At 39.3% G+C, this 16414-nt stretch overlaps 1 protein-coding gene across 4 annotated transcripts in view; it reads right to left on the bottom strand.

Annotated features, from left to right (window-relative positions):
- The window catches only part of UPF2 (UPF2 regulator of nonsense mediated mRNA decay), a 141171-nt gene that overhangs the window by 43189 nt on the left and 81568 nt on the right, over nt 1-16414 (bottom strand). For all 4 annotated transcript variants that reach the window (XM_075017949.1, XM_075017952.1, XM_075017951.1 and 1 more), the window contains 5 exons: nt 12487-12672; nt 9701-9904; nt 7629-7904; nt 5952-6135; nt 360-499 (listed from right to left, as the gene is read on the bottom strand). In XM_075017949.1, coding sequence (XP_074874050.1) covers nt 360-499; nt 5952-6135; nt 7629-7904; nt 9701-9904; nt 12487-12672 — 990 coding nt within the window. The remainder of the gene's footprint in view (nt 1-359; nt 500-5951; nt 6136-7628; nt 7905-9700; nt 9905-12486; nt 12673-16414) is intronic.

The following is a 16414-nucleotide window of genomic DNA, read 5'->3' as shown; positions in this document are numbered from 1 at the left end:
TGTTACTGCCTACCTTGCAGGGGTGTTGTAGGAGATTAAGGGCCAGATATCAAGGGCCCTTCCTGAATAAACTGAGCAAATGGATTTTTGTACAGGAACTCTCCATAGCAAGTAGGAGGCAAAATCCTTCCCTCCATGAAGCACAAGCAGAATTGGTAAATCCATAGCACTTAGGTTTAGAGTCCCTCCTAAACATTCTCTCTGCAACTAGGTCTCTGTGAAGAAGCAGCGCTATGCTGCATGCACTGAACCTGAGGCTTTTTTCAGGCACATCACAGGGTTTAGACCTTTATTGTTCACAAAGCATTATTTCCTTTCACATAAGGAAAGTGTAAAATAAGATAAATTTAACTAATCACCTCTTCCTCTGGCTCATTTACTTCACTTTCATTTCCAGATTGTTCTTCTGTCTCTACCCCACCTTCCTCCTCCTCTTCCTCTTCCTCCAGATTCTCTCCTTCTGTCATGGAATCTTTAGAATCTTTGTCATTCATAAGTCCTGAGAAATGAAAAATAGGAAGGGATTAAGGAAAAGAATGTCTTACACAGGAAACTACTGTGCTGTGGCATCACGTGGTAAATGTTGTACTTTCTTTTCAAGAAATATGTGGAGAAATTGGAAAGGGTCCAGAAAAGAGCAACAAGAATGATCAAAGGTCTAGAGATCATGACTTATGAAGAAAGGCTGAAAGAATTGGGCTTGTTTAGTTTAGAAAAAAGAAGATTAAGGGGGGGGCATGATAGCGGTTTTCAGGTATCTAAAAGGGTGTCAAAAGGAGGAGGGAGAAAACTTGTTGTTCTTGGCCTCTGAGGATAGAACAAAAAGGAATGGGCTTAAACTGCAGCAAGAGAGGTTTAGGTTCGACATCAGAAAAAAGTTCCTAACTGTCAGGGTGCTCAAACACTGGAATAAACTGCCTAGGGAGGTTGTGGAATCTCCAACTCTGGAGATATTTAAGAACAGGTTAGATAAGTGTCTATCAGGGATGGTCTAGACAGTACTTGATCCTGCCATGAGGGCAGGGGGCTGGACAATGACCTCTCGATGTCCCTTCCAGTCCTAGCATTTTATGATTTTGTGAATCCCAGTTTGAAAAAGCCACTCTAGTAAATGCTGAGTATCATATTATGTGGTAATAGTGATTCAGTCTCAATGATACCTCAAATTATTAAGTGCATGAGGTATTTCTTTCTGAGCAAAACTGGAACAAGAGAAAGTGGTTTCAAAACAATGAGGAAAAAATTTTACTGGAAATATTTAGGACATCTCAAAGAGCACCAAGCAAGTAATGAAGTGTTACATCTCAAAATATCTTTGACATTCTTCAGCTTTCCTGTACTATATTTTGAAGACTACACTAAAATGACAGAAATATCATCGATGCCAAACATAAAATGCTAGATGCTCGTATTTATTGGATGACAGCAGTATGACTTTCAGTGTTCTGGGAGATGTATAAAACTACACAGAATGTTTAAGAAACTCTTCGGAGAACGTAATCAAAATTCCTACAACCTGTTTTCAGAACTTTCTGATCTCAGCTTATGCATCACATTAAACAAATTCACAGTCAAGATTTTTGTTGTTTGTGATTTATTATGAAATGAAAACCTCACAGTACAGTTCACAATTCTGAAAAAAATTCATCTATTTATAATGGATTCCTGTAAAGCCGAAAATGATTTCTGTTTCCTAATGAAAGGCCCCGAGATTCTGCATTTCAGTACTTATGTGCAAATCCTGAACCCATGTTGAGCCCCTTACAGATCAAAAGCCCCTCCCAAATACATCATCTAATATCCCCATATTACTGAAGAGCGGGATAAATCAAAGGTGCCCAGCTCATCATAACATCTTATCCATTGTCTCCATCCCTGTAAATCTACTTTGTTTTTTGTTTTGCATTATTTTGACCAGACAACCAATTGCTAATTTTCTTGTTCCTTCATTAAATTATCCTTCCACTTGGTCTTTTCTGTTATCTATATTGTCCATTTTAGATAATGGCAAATGTGTATTTTAATTTAAGTCTGGATAATTTTGGATTATCCCAGACCCTGTTTTTACCTTACCATACATTCTGTGACATAGTTTTAATTCTGATTTATGGACTCACACCCTGGTACACATCAGGTCAGAAAATGCAGTTTTCTATAAAACTGAAATGCATTGTTCAGCTTCCAACTTAGTCTTAGAAATAGTAAAACTATTCATGAAAAAGATGAGGATTCAGTATGGCTCTGAGAGGTGGCAAAACAATTTATTTTTATTTTGGAAAAAAAAACTCTTGAAAAAGCTAAGCTTCCATTGCAAAAAAGGACGTACTTCTACCACACAGTACCCTTTCATACATTCCTTAATTTTTTTCATTAATCCATGCTACTTTATATTCACGCAGACTGTGGTTTGAGCTAGCAGAGAATGGACACTGATGCTAGCCTTGTCCAACACATGACTTCAGCCAACGATTTTTTCAAAAAATACCCTTCAAAATTGTGATCTAGTCAGTACACAGTACCTTATTCACAATTTAAGCTATACCACATACACTTAAGTTAGTTATGTTGGAGAGTAAAGAAAGAATTTCTATCATCCTAAAACATAGAACAGTTAGCTTTGTTTCCTATTAACAGCAAGCAACATTTTAATCTACTCCAGCAAGTTTGGGGCTCATTTTCCTAAATGTGGAACCTGAGATGGGGACAAATATTCGTAGCAGGAGAGATTTTTTTGGTTCTATGGGCCTAAATGTATTAAACTGGGGCTTCAACACAGACCAACTCTGATCAGCTCAGTATAGACTTCCTCAAACACAGATGATCAGGCTCTGTCAGAAAAGGATGGTGTAGCTTTCAGTACATAGATGGCTTACAAACAAGCAACATGTAGCACAGTTCCTCATTTCAGTTTCATGGCTCAAAGGAGACAAATGTCAACCTACTCGAGTTCACTGTACAACCTCAGTCTGCTGGTTGGCTATTAGACACTTCACTAGTAAGTTAATTAGTAACGGAGAGAAAGCCGTGCTAGTCTATATACTATCAAAACAAATAAGCAGTAAAGTAGCACTTTAAAGGCTAACAAAATAATTTATTAGGTGAGCTTTCGCGGGACAGACCCACTTCTTCAGACCATAGCCATACCAGAACAGACTCAACATTAACACGTGGTTTGAACTGGGATGCAAATTTTCTGGGACATTATAGGGGCTCTTTTGCATACTTGGCTTAATCTAAGTCTTGACTCTCCCCCTCCGCCCCCGCCCCCTGCTCTCTGATTTGTTCACATTGATAATTTTTTTTCTGATTTGTCAACCTTGATTACTGTTTTTGGTTCTCAATGCCTTAAATATTAAGTCTATTCTGGTCTGGCTATGGTCTGAAGAAGTGGGTCTGTCCCGCAAAAGCTCATCACCTAATAAATTATTTTGTTAGTCTTTAAAGTGCTACTTGACTGCTTTTTTGTTTTGATAGTATATAGCTAGCACGGCTCCCTCTCTGTTACTATTCTAAAGGAGAACTATTTACACAACAATGAGCTAGGGAGATATGGCTAGCAACAGAATACTCAGCCACAGTTCCAACAGCCAGCACTGGAGGTGCTAAGAAGGTGGTAAGAAGGAATTGAGGGGTGGTTAAGTCAGCAGGGTCATATATTTAAGGCTCTTCATTGGTGACACTCCAGGGGGCTCCACATCTGACCCATTAGTTAGCATCTAGGGTAAAACTTTCTGACAGTCGTGCATGTGGTATGCGCACACCTAACGAACAATAACAGAGAAGGAGCCGTGTTAGTCTATATACGAATAGATATGAGCAAGCACTCAAAGAAAAACAGAAGTAATGTTTATATTTAGCCTAGGTAAGGAAGTCATTTTCTCACGTACTAATTTCCTCTACTAAAAACTGTGAGCCTATTTATGAACATTCCAAGAAATATATGAAAGACTCATATTGTTCAAGAGTCTGCTTTCTAGAAATAGAGCTATGGTCATCAAACAGAATAGCCAACAGATTCCCTTTCTTTACTATAGTTCCAGACTACTCCAGCTGGACAAGAATTGCTACCGCCATGCCTAACAAAAGCCTAAGCCAACATGCATCTTGGAAAATATAGGATTATGCTCATCCTTTTTAACCCAGTGAATGAAGGATACTGTAACCCCAAACAACACAATTGCCATTTCTTCCTCTTATGCAGATCACCAGTAGCAGTTCTTTGCTGACATTTATCTGGCAGAACTTTTATGCATCCTGAAGGGAAGAACTTCTTCCAGGGAGTGATTCTGTCAACCACCTCTTTAGGTCTCCTCAACTCATTAAAGTCTCTAAAAGAATTACTTAGTTTGTCTCCAGAACCGCTGGCTAAATATTCCTAAAGTTCAAACAACAGTATTCCTTCTACTTTATTTTTGTAATACATCACCGTTAAAAACACTTAATTTCTCTAGATACGCATGACATGCTGGAGACCTAACCTTAAAGAGAAGGATACTACATGATCAAGTTTAACCTTCCTTGAGTGCTGGAAAAGATAAACCGAGCACCGTTTTCCTAGATTAAAGTATTCATTGCAGACAAACTAAAACCACGCTTTTATGGGTGAAAAGAACTGTGTATTGCAATCCTCGTCCAATAGAGGGGTTAGTAAATATCTCTGTTTTACAAAATGATGTAACTGAGGGTCAAAGATTATGTGCATTGCCAAAGGTAACTTAGCAAGTCAGTGACTAAGTCAAGGATGCAAAACAATTCTTACACTTGGTTGCTTAGACCACTTGAGTCCATCGGCCCTTGTATATGTACTCATGACTAAGTGTATAAAAGGAGATACAAACAAGAAACATAGCTCTGTGCATTTCTGCAATGTCTATCTTTGAAGACTATGCTGATGGTTTTCAATTAGTTAAGTTTCAACTATTATGAGGCAGGTAATGATGAAGGAATACGGAAAGGAACAGGTCAAGTGAGTTGTCTAAGGTCACATGACAAGATTGAATAAGAGAACTCAAATGAAACACACTTTCACAATATACCCTTTAGACCACAAAGTGGGCACAATTAGACCACAAAAGTAGGCACTATTGTTCATTTCAGTGAATAGATATTACAATATTAATTTCAAGTGTATTTGAATGCCTTGTTCTTAGGCTTGCCTGCTTGGCAATATTTACAAATTGGACACTCCAAGAGTAGAGCTGGAATCTCCTTTGTCCTACCTCTTCCCGGGAGGGCATGCCCCTGCCCTGCTTATCCCCCACCAAGAAAACCCACACTGCTCCACCTCTTCCCAAAGCCCCATCCCCACACATTTCTCTTCCTCTCTTCTCCCTGCCACTTGCAGTTTTTCCCTTTTCATCCCTCCCCTACATCCCTTGCTGCTTTTCCCCTCTCACATTACCTCCTGGGTCACGATGGACTTTCCTGTGGAGCTGGGAGCTGCAGCCACCCAGCAAAGATAGGAGGAGACCCCAGATGAAGCAGGTGATGCCCTGGTGCCTTCCCTGCTCTCAATAACTAGACTATGCAAGGTCCTTTTTTTGACCATACTTTACAGTCAAACGTGGGCACCTGACACACTGTTTTACAAGTCCAGTGTTTGACTGTAAGGGTACCGTGTAAGTCCAGGTAGTAGAACCAATGGATATACCTGTGTGTGTTGACCACTCAGCTACCAGGAGCGGTGGAGGCTCTAAATATCATGTCAAAGCAGCCAAAAGTTCTTGTGTACTGACACAGTTTGTGGATTTATTTTACTTGCATACCAGTCATCATAAATACAAACACAGCCACCTTTGTGTTTAGCACTTCTTTAAGTATATCAGATTAGTCTGTTACAGATTCAGAATAGGTCAGGAAATGCAGAAAGGTTAAAATGCTTGAGTGATAGTGATAATAGGGACAGTGTAAACAACATGAACAAGTGACTTTGCTAATGTATTATTTCTTACCTAGTTTTATTAAGAATTCTCGTTCCAAGTCTTGTACCTGCCTGACAGATTCTTCCAGAGAATTGCAGAGTTTTATCTTTGGTCTCAACAGTTCTAGTGTATCACTGATCATATAATCAATGTCAATAGGAAATGGATGGTCTTTTGTCCAAACTTCCAAACTCTTTTTCCACCAAACATACCTCTGAAACATAAAAACATCCTCACATGATGTACACATGCTGTACTCCACATTGAATGAAGCTATTTTAGCAAGAAAGAGAGACATTACCAAAACATTAAAGAAAATATGAAAGCATACAATTCACTAAAAACAAAGTAAAATCATGTATCTGTCTAAAACATTTTGAAACAATTCAAAGAAAAACCCTAAAATAAAAATGTCTATATAGCATCTTCAAATGAAAGTCCAAATTTTAAATTCTGTAATCAATAAGTCATCTCTGGTAACTGATGATCGTAAAAAACATATGTAAATACCCTTTTTAGGGGCAGAAATGTTCAGTGGGAGATTGGCACATAATTACCCTTTGTGCATTTGGACATCTCTCTTTCATTCTCATACACATGCCGCTGTACAAATCGTATTTATTTTTAAAAGGGAAGATATTTATCACAAAATGAGAGTGTTAAAACTTCAGATATCACTAGATGATGATTCTATACAGAAGTATCATATTATGGAAATCTTTATAGCAAACTGGAACTACATTCAAAACAAAAAAGCAGTCAAGTAGCACTTTAAAGACTAACAAAATAATTTATTAGGTGAGCTTTCGTGGGACAGACCTACTTCTTCAGACCATAGCCATACCAGACCAGTGTACATTTGTACATTGGCATTTTTTGTTTTGATACTATATAGATTAACACAGCTCCTTCTCTGGAACTACATTCATTTGTAACAAGCAAATAAATTCTTCCCTTATTTATGAAAGCGTATTTAAGGACAGAAAGAGAACAATGAGGTTGCATAGGTGCATCTGAAGGCAGTGTATGATTAGCAGAACTTTCATTAATGGTGGGGATGTTCAAGCCAGAAAGAACTGTCTGACTAAGATTCTCAAGGATTAACAGCATTTAGGTAAAAACATATGTTTAAATTTTTGTCTGACTAAATCTGATATGTATTTACACAGAAACAAACATGGAACCCTGTAATATTTCAGATAATCACTTCTTTAGTTTACCAACAAAGGCACTAAGTCAGTATACTCACAACAATACTACTTCACTATAGTTACCATCAAAATTAGAGATCAATACAAGCACTCTGAAGTACATGAAGGTTTGACAGTATTCTGTTGCATTACCTTGGCATCATCCAGTTACATCTGACATCTAATGCCATTTCAAAAATAACTTACTAAAATTATCATCAGAGTGTTTTTTAAAATCATGACAGAGTTTGCAGAAGTGGCACTTAGCCTAATTTCAGCAAAGTATTTAATCATGTGCTCAGTTTAAGCAAGCAAATAATCCCAGTGAAGTCTATGGAATTGCTTATGCGCTTAAATTTAAATGCTTTAATGAATCGGAGCCTAAATATAAAAACCTAAGTGTAAAGATTATAAATACTGTATGTTTATAAATATAAATATTGTAAATCTTTAGCACCATGGAGAGATATAAACACCCATCAGACAAAGGTAATTTTAAACACAAAGTTTATAATACCTGAAAGTAAACAAGGAAGCAATCAAGCTTCCGTTTGCTGGAGCCTCTGTCAAAATATTGCCCACAGGTATCAAGGATGGTGCAAACCAGTCTAATTCGGAAAAGATGCTCTGGAGGGTCCAGTGGACTAGGAGTCCCATCAGCATTCACACCAAATGATGTAAATGAATACAGAGTTCGAAATATTACAGCTGACTCTACCATTCGATAATTGTAAAGTTCCCCCAAGAACTTGGCACTGCTGATCCGCCGCTGATTAAATTTTGGCTGGTTAACCTTAAACAAAACCAGACATGTACTAGTTTAGTGCAAGACACGCATTTGTTTTTCTAAATGTGAACACAACAGGAATTACTATAAGGAGCCCGACACGGTCTCCATTATAGAACTGTAAACTAAACACGTATGTTTTGCTTGAATAATATTTTCACTCCTTGATATAATTTGTTATAATAGATCTCAAAGTAACTATGTTCTATCTCTATAACATAATACATAAATTTTAGCACACAGCATCAATTAACAGAGCACATGAAGGTTCAAATGAAGCCAATTCTTGTATTATTAAAAATGTTTCTATAATTTACTTTTTTGTGATCTAGAAAAAACTTTCAACAACAGTGAACCCTACCTAATCATGTATTGGTCACCAAAGAAAAGGATATGAAAATCCATAGTTTCAGACATTTAAATACTAGATTAGAGAAGCATTATAAATACTACATCGGGAACAATCTTCCTATGGCAAGGAGATGAAGTAACTTCACAGAATCACAGAGCTGGAAGGGACCTCAGGAGGTCATCTAGTCCAGCCCCCTGCTTCAAGCAGGATCAACCCCAACTAAGTCATCCCAGCCAGGACCTTGTCCAGCCAGGACTGAAAAACCTCAAGGGATGGAGAATCCACCACCTCTCTAGGCAACGCATTCCAATGCTTCACCACCCTCCTGGTGAAGCAGTTTTTCCTCATATCTAACCTACACCTCTCCCTCTTCAACTTCAGACCACTACTCCTTGTTCTGCCATCTGACACCACTGAGAACAGTTTCTCACCCTCCTTTTTAGAGCTCCCGTTCAGGAAGTTGAAGGCTGCTATTAAATCACCACTAAGTCTTCTCTTCTGTAAACTAAACAAGCCCAAATCCCTCAGCCTATCCTCATAGGTCTTGTGCTCCAGACCCCTCATCATTTTTGTTGCCCTTCGCTGAACCTGCTCCAGCAAATCCACATCCTTTTTATACTAGGGGGGCCCAAAACTGGACACAATATTCCAGATGTGGCCTCACCAGTGCCGAATAAAGAGGTATAACTACCTCTTTAGATCTGCTCAAAATGCTCCTCCTAATGCACTCTAGTATGCCGTTAGCCTTCTTGGCTACAAGGCCACACTGTTTACTCATATCCAGCCTTTCATCCACCACAACCCCTAGGTCTCTTTCCATTGTACTGCTACTCAGCCAGTCGGTCCCCAGCCTGTAACAATGCTTGAGATTCTTCCGCCCCAGGTGCAGGACTCTACCCTTCTCCTTATTGAACTGCATCAGAATTCTTTTGGCCCAGTCCTCCAATTTATCCAGGTCCCTCTGGATTCTCCCTCTACCCTCCAAGGACTCTACCTCTCCCCCTAGTTTTGTGTCATCCGCAAACTTGCTGAGGGTGTAAGCCAGTCCCTCATCCAGGTCCTTAATAAAGATGTTGAATAACACCGGCCCCAGAACCATGCCTTGCAGCACTCCACTTGAAACAGACCGCCATCCAGATATTGAGCCACTGACCACTACCCATTGGGCCCAAACATCAGGCCAGCTTTCTATCTGTCTTATAGTCCAAGGATCCAATCCAACTTCCCCAAAAAGCCGCTCTCATTTTTATTCCAAACTTGTGATTGACCTTAAAGAAAGCTGCTGGTGAATACGTACAAAATTAATCAACCAAGCAATTAAAAGAGTTTCCATAACCTCTCTATTTTTAAGTTGTATTTAGAAAGGTTTTAATATCTCTTATAATCAAATGAATGAAATTAGGCTTGAAAATGACATAAGATACATTCTAGGTTTTGTTTTGTTTTTTACCTCCATGCCTAGGCGAATATCCTCTAGCACTCCATCCACAACATGGATTCCAACATCCTCTTGGTAGAGCACCAACCCTGCTAACAGGTTGGCTACACAGTGAATACTATTGTATTTCACATTCCAGATGTTGATCATACAACATATAACATAATCTTTCACTTCAGGGTCCTGCCAGGGCAATTTGCGCATTTGTCTCAGGACCTAAAGAAGATTTCAAACATGCAAACACAATAGGCAAAGTTGGATGAATTTATATGTTAATATAACCTCTTATATCTTGTTGTCATTACAAATGTCAAACCCAAATAGTATTTGTGGCCTCTTTCTAAAAAGACATTCCCTCATATTAAGTGGCTTTTCTGTGTTACCCAGTGAAGTGAATATATTGGATACATATCCCAAACTCTGAGTAGCTAATCAAAACCCCACTCCATGAGAAGACTGCTGCTCCTCTTCATCTTTCTCATTAATGGTGCCATCCTCAATCTTCTAGGAAGCCAGAAAGAGATCATGTTACCAGGAGCAGAAAAATAGAGAACAACTAACTCACTGCAAACTCCAAGACAATATTCTTCTGAAAGGTTCAGACAGCAGGAAGTACCACTTCATCAGTGAACTGGTACCTTAACCTTCTTCCCTAAAATCCATGGAAATTCACTAGAACTTGTAACGTAACTAAGAGCAGAACTAGCATATTGGAATGGTGCTGAAAAATAAATTTAAAATTAAAACAAAACTTTGCATTTCTTTTTATCTTAGTAAACAGAGTCACAACTTCAGTAATGCTACTCTGATCCCATACATGAATCTTCACATTCAAGCTATACACAATTGTTTTAATGTGGAAAGTGAAGACTATAGAATAAAAACCAGGAACCTTATAAGATTTAAACTTACAGGGCCAGGAATAAACTGGGAGTTGTTGTGGAGATCTATTACTGCTAATGAAGCTCCACCAATTTACACAAGCTAAAGATCTGATTCTTGATGTGTACACATTATTTATTTTGCCAATTGCAATTAAAAACAAAGGGAGAAAGAAATCTAGACTGCTTATAAAAAGGTACGGAATATATCTGCTGTGACATAATGCAAACATTGTGCAGCACAGAAACATCCCTCCTAGATGCTTTGGTACCATAATTCATTCAGCACTGGATGTCTAACACAGTGGCTCTCAACAAGAGGTATGTGTACTCCTGGGGGAATGCAGGGAGGCAGTACCTCCACTCATTCTGTTATTTGCCTGATTTTACAAAAGTCTACATAAAAAGCACCAGCAAAGTCCATACAAACTAAAATTTCATTCGATTACTTATTTATACTGCCCTTTATGCCATACAGGTTTAACCTCCCTGGTCCAGTACACCTGGGACATAAATCAGTCCCAAAACATGGATTTTGCCAGACCTGGGGTGGTCAATTCTGCTTCCCTACTGGCCTCAGCCCCCGCTCCTGGACTCACCACCTGCATATTCCAACCCCTTCTTCCCTCCCTCCACTCTGCAGGTTTCCCCTAGGCATGGCTTCCTGCCCAGCCCCAGCAATCATCGCCACTCCCCAGCCTGGGCTGCCAGCTTACCAGCCCAGGCCACTACTCCCTACTGCTGCTCCCAGCCCAGGTTCCCTGGCCCCTGCTGCCCCCCACCTCTTTCTGCCAGACCAGCTGTGGCTGCCCTGCCTTAGGCTCCTGCCACTTCTCTGTCTGGTCCCTCCTTCTCCCAGCCCTGGGACTCTCTGGTCCTGGAAGATCTGTGGTCCTGCCAAACGATGGATGTTGCCAGAGGAGAAAATACTGGATATGGGAGTTTTAACTTGTACACTGAAATCTAAGCAAAATGTGCATATTCCAGTTGATTTTCAAGTGACATGGTAAAAATGAGAAAGCAAGCAATTTTTCAGTAACAGCATACTGGGACAATTGTATTTTTTGTCTAATTTACTAATCAAGTAGTTTTTAAGTGAGTTGAAATTTTGGGGGTACAAAGACTCCTGAAAGGGGCACAGTAGTCTGGAAAGGGTGAGAGACACCAGTCTAACAGAAACATATGCTTATATCCCAGAGATACCATAGATTCTCCCTGCACATGTCTAGCAATAAAACTGGTGTGCCTTACCCCCAGTAACATGCATCTGATGAAGCGGGTCTTTGCCCACAAAAGTATCTGTTATTCTACAAGGTGCCACAGGACTACTTGTTTTTACCACCCAGTGTGACTTGATGAGAAACTACAAAAAGTGTTCTTTTCTGGGACTTGTATATTCTCAGATCTGCTGCTCTTCTCTTCCTGGAACACTAAAATCATGCCTGAAACTCTGATCAGACATCCCTACTGACTCACATTAAAGTATCTTAGCTTTTTAGCATTCATATTCCTCTGATTTTTAACAATCCAGTCAGTGCCCATCTCTAATATAATCCTGATCAATGCATAGCAGAAGCAGCTTCTCGTTTCCTGGGAGTATTAAACATTAATCCTAACCCTGCCCCCTCAGACACTTCGTGTGTTCCAGCTTTCTGGGATCCTTGAAAAGATATTACATCTGGATAATTCAAAACATTTCCCTTCCTTTACAACATCAACCAATTTACAAGGGTAAAGCAGAAGCCCTCCTTCCTAGAATTTATTAACTAATGGTTGATCCTTTCACTCTTCGGTTCAAAATAAGTACCTATAACTATTGGTTTTGTAACAAATATTGTAAGAAAATATACAAAAGGAAGTGTTTTATCACATCATAAGTACTTCCCTCTCCCACATCAAGATTTAACATGGATCTACCTTCTCAGTGGTAACCTTGGAGAGATCCTTGTAAAGAAGCTTACGAATATACTCCTGCAGAGGTGGGCGTTTCTTCTTCACGGTTTTTTCAGCAGGAGGGGGATTACAGTAGTAGTATGCATTCTCCACCATTGTGACATACCGTGCATCAAGATGCATTGCTTGTTTCTTTCTCATCATTTGTTCCTACAAAACAAATAAAACTTATGAGGTGAAAAATGTTCCTCATTGAGCTATTGCATTTCCATCATCAAAAATTTTCATCGTGTAAGTGACTTGGGGCAGGAGACAAAGTATGGAGAAATAAGTTACAAGTATGTTGCTTATGAGGGGAGACAGAGCTCAACAGCCCTGAGGCAAATTTCCAGTTCATGCCATAGGCTCCTATAGCTCATACCAGATCCAACTCAGTGGGGCTGAGCCAGTGAATGGGATCCATGGTGGCACACAAGTAAGAGTCCAGCAGGCAGGCAGCGGATGCTGTAGTCAAGTACAGAGTGTGGCCCTGAAGGTGTGGGACACAAGCCAACTGCCCTGCTCACCTTGCCCATGCTTCAGGGTTTCAGTGGGGAAGTGGTAGAACTCAGGAATAGATTGTCTTTCTCACAATGTATTCTGGGAGTTTTTTCAGATCTCTTTCCTCAGAAGCATCAGGGATGGCCAAAACTGGAGACGGGACATGGGGCTGGATAGGCGAGGGCTCTGAGGGGGCATCGAGCACTCTCATTCTCTCCGGTACTTGGCTAGCTGGTGTTTGCTCTCACAGTCAGCCAGTAACTGCCATATCAGGAGTCAAAAAGGAATTTGCTCCTACGTCAGACTGGCAATGACTTTGTTGTTTTTATGGCACCTTCTGTAACGTGTGAGCATAGGTCACATGACAGATCTGAGCAGCTCTACCTCAATCTTTTTCCTGCCATTGGAAGGCCCTCAAAAACCAGTGCACCTCAGTCCTTCCTAGTCTCTGCCTGTGGCACATAAGTCTACTCTCCTCTAGGTCTCACTTATTTTGGACTCATTTCCATGGTTAGGTTTAGTGTGCAGGTGCTGGGTGGTGATAGTTGCCTATGATATATAGGAAGTCAGACTAGATAATCTATTGGTCCCTTAAAGACTATGACTATGACCATTTTTTTTTGCAAACATCTTAAGAACTCAGGCAAAAGGCTGAATTACTTATTTTGTTCTATATTACCATTATAAATCTCATTTATTTTCATCTGTGCTTCTATAAGGACCACAAAGAGAGGATTTAAGACACTTTTAAGTTTTATCTTAGTGAAACCTAAAAAGCTCCCATGTTATGATTCTACTTAATAAGCTTTTCAACTATTAAGCATAAATCCTGTGTTTGTACAATGATTAGCATTATCAGACTTTCGTCAAAGATTAAAACCCTTAGCTGCTAAAATAAAAATAATGGTTTTGAATATTAGTTATTTAAATTAATTACATGCTTTTACAATAGTAGTGTGACTATCAGCAAAAAATACATTGAGATTCCATATTTGTTTTCTTTCAGAGGTATAGTCCCTGATATTTATATTTCCTACTGTGGAAACTAGATTTTGGGATGACATGATAATAGCTCACAAACAGTACACGACTATTTCAGAAAAAACAGGAACAAGAGTCAGAAGTTAAAATCCACTATATGAATATACATAAAAGCATAAGTGGTTCTAAACTGGTGTACTATACAATTAAAAACACAGATTTAATGTATCATTATTTGAAACAAAATTATATAAACCACAACAAGGTTATTATGGGCTTCCACACAGTCAGAAAAATTTTGAAGACAGCCCCAGGCCTAAAGGGATCCTATAACTTTGGATGAGTATGTGTTAAGAAACCAAACAAGAATTGATCACACTACGTAAGCATGTATCCAAATCTTAGCTTATTTATGCACACTAACAGAGCATCATGTCTAGCTACCATTAAAGCTTAACTTCCCAGTATTTTTTCATTCCAACATGCAAAAGCTATTCATTAAGCCAAAATGGTCTGGTCAAGAATAGTTGGCACTCTTTCACTGTAATCTTGCCCTAATAATCAGAAAAGTCTAGAAGTATGCTGAAGATAGTGAAAGCGGTAGGAATAGGTAATGCAGTCCAATATTCATCAAGGGTGTCTTTTCCTGCCCCCCGCCCCAAAGAGACCAAGGATCCCTTAGATCTAGCTGCAACAGAGAGAAATTGTCTGGGAGAATTCCTGAAGGGCTCAGTCCTGCCCGCATAGAAGGCCAATGATATCCTGGCATCAAGAGAGTATAATATTGCCTTATTTTTTGTCCCAATGTTGTTTCCAAAAGAAAACTAGGAAGTGGGTAAACTAGTTTATATGGGAATCCAAAGATATTTTCAGTGGGAACCTGGGGTGTGGTTACAGGGTAATCTTGTCTTTGAAAATGGGTGGAGGTACCCCATTCTAGACTCTTACCCACACTTTTTAAAAAAGGCTTCAGGAATTTCGACAATTACAGGCTGGTAAACCAACTTCTATACCAGAAGATGGTTGAATCTATTTACAACAGAATGATCAAGCCCATAGATGAATATAGTTTGCTGGATAAGAGGCAATGTGGTTTTCGTAAAGGGAGATCATACTTCACTAATCTATTGGAATTCTTTGAGAATCATCAAGAATGTGAATGGGGTGAACCAGTAGATATACTGCACAGAAAGTTTCAGAAAGCCTTAAACTCTTAAGCAAAGTAAGTTGTCATGGGATAAGAGCAGAGATCCTCTTATGGACCAGTACCTGATTAAAAGATAGAAAGCAAAATGTAGGAAAAAATGGTCAGTTTTCAGAGTGGAGTGAGGTAAATAGTGGTGTTCAAAGGGACCTGAGCTGGAAACAATGCTGTTCAACATATTCATAAATGATCTGGAAAAGAGGTAAAACAGTGAGATGGTAAAAATTGTAGATAATGCAAAATTACTCAAGACACTAAATCCAAAGCATAATGTGAACTAAATTTGATGTTACCACTCAAGAGAGAGTCTTGAAGTCACTGGGGATAGTTCTCTGCAAACCAACACTTACTGTGCACTAACAGTCAGAAAGGAAACAACGTTGGTAATCATTAAGAAAGGAATAGATAACAACACAAAAATATCAGACTGCCTTTATGTACGACAAAGCTTAATTACTGCATGCAGATCTAGTCTCCCCATCTCAAAAAAAGATATACCAGAATTAGAAAAACTACAGAAAAGGGCAATACAAACTATTAATATTATGAAACAGCTCCCATAAGAAGAGAGGTTAATGAGATTGAGACTTCTCATCTTGGAAAAGAGACTACTAAGCAGGGATGATACGATACAGGTCTATAAAATTATGACTTAGGTGTGGAGGAAGTAAATAAGGACATGTTATTTACTCTTCCACATAACACAGGAACCAGAGGTCACCGAATCAAATTAACAGGCAGGAGGTTTAAAACAAACAAAAGGAAGAATTTCTTAACATAGCAAATAGTAAATCTTTGGAATTATTTGCCAGGGGATGTCGTGAAGGTCAAGACTATAACAGGGCTCAAAACAGAACTCAATAAGTTCATGGAGGATATGAGGGACAATGGGGATGGATGCAAAATGAACAATACCAACTGGGTGAGCCATGTCTCCAGAGGCAGTAAGCTAGTTCTGCAGAGGCATCAGCTTGGCTTGGTCCCTACTACTCCAATGGAGAGCCTTCAACAGAGGCTGAGGAGAAACTGTAACCCTCCGCATCACCATTTGGCAGAAATGGAGCAGTTACGGATGCTGAGACTGCATCAGTACAGTAATGCATATCTGGGGAACGAAATGTGGTTGGCACTGAGAACCTGTTGGTGCCAAGCAAGAGAAATTTAGGCACCTCTTAAGCCAGCAAGTCCCAAAGAAAGCAAAATTCCTGCTGTACCAGAATTGTGAGC

Source organism: Carettochelys insculpta, chromosome 1, assembly GCF_033958435.1.
Source record: "Carettochelys insculpta isolate YL-2023 chromosome 1, ASM3395843v1, whole genome shotgun sequence".
Lineage (NCBI taxonomy): Eukaryota > Metazoa > Chordata > Testudines > Carettochelyidae > Carettochelys > Carettochelys insculpta.
This window is presented reverse-complemented; position numbering and strand designations above follow the sequence as displayed.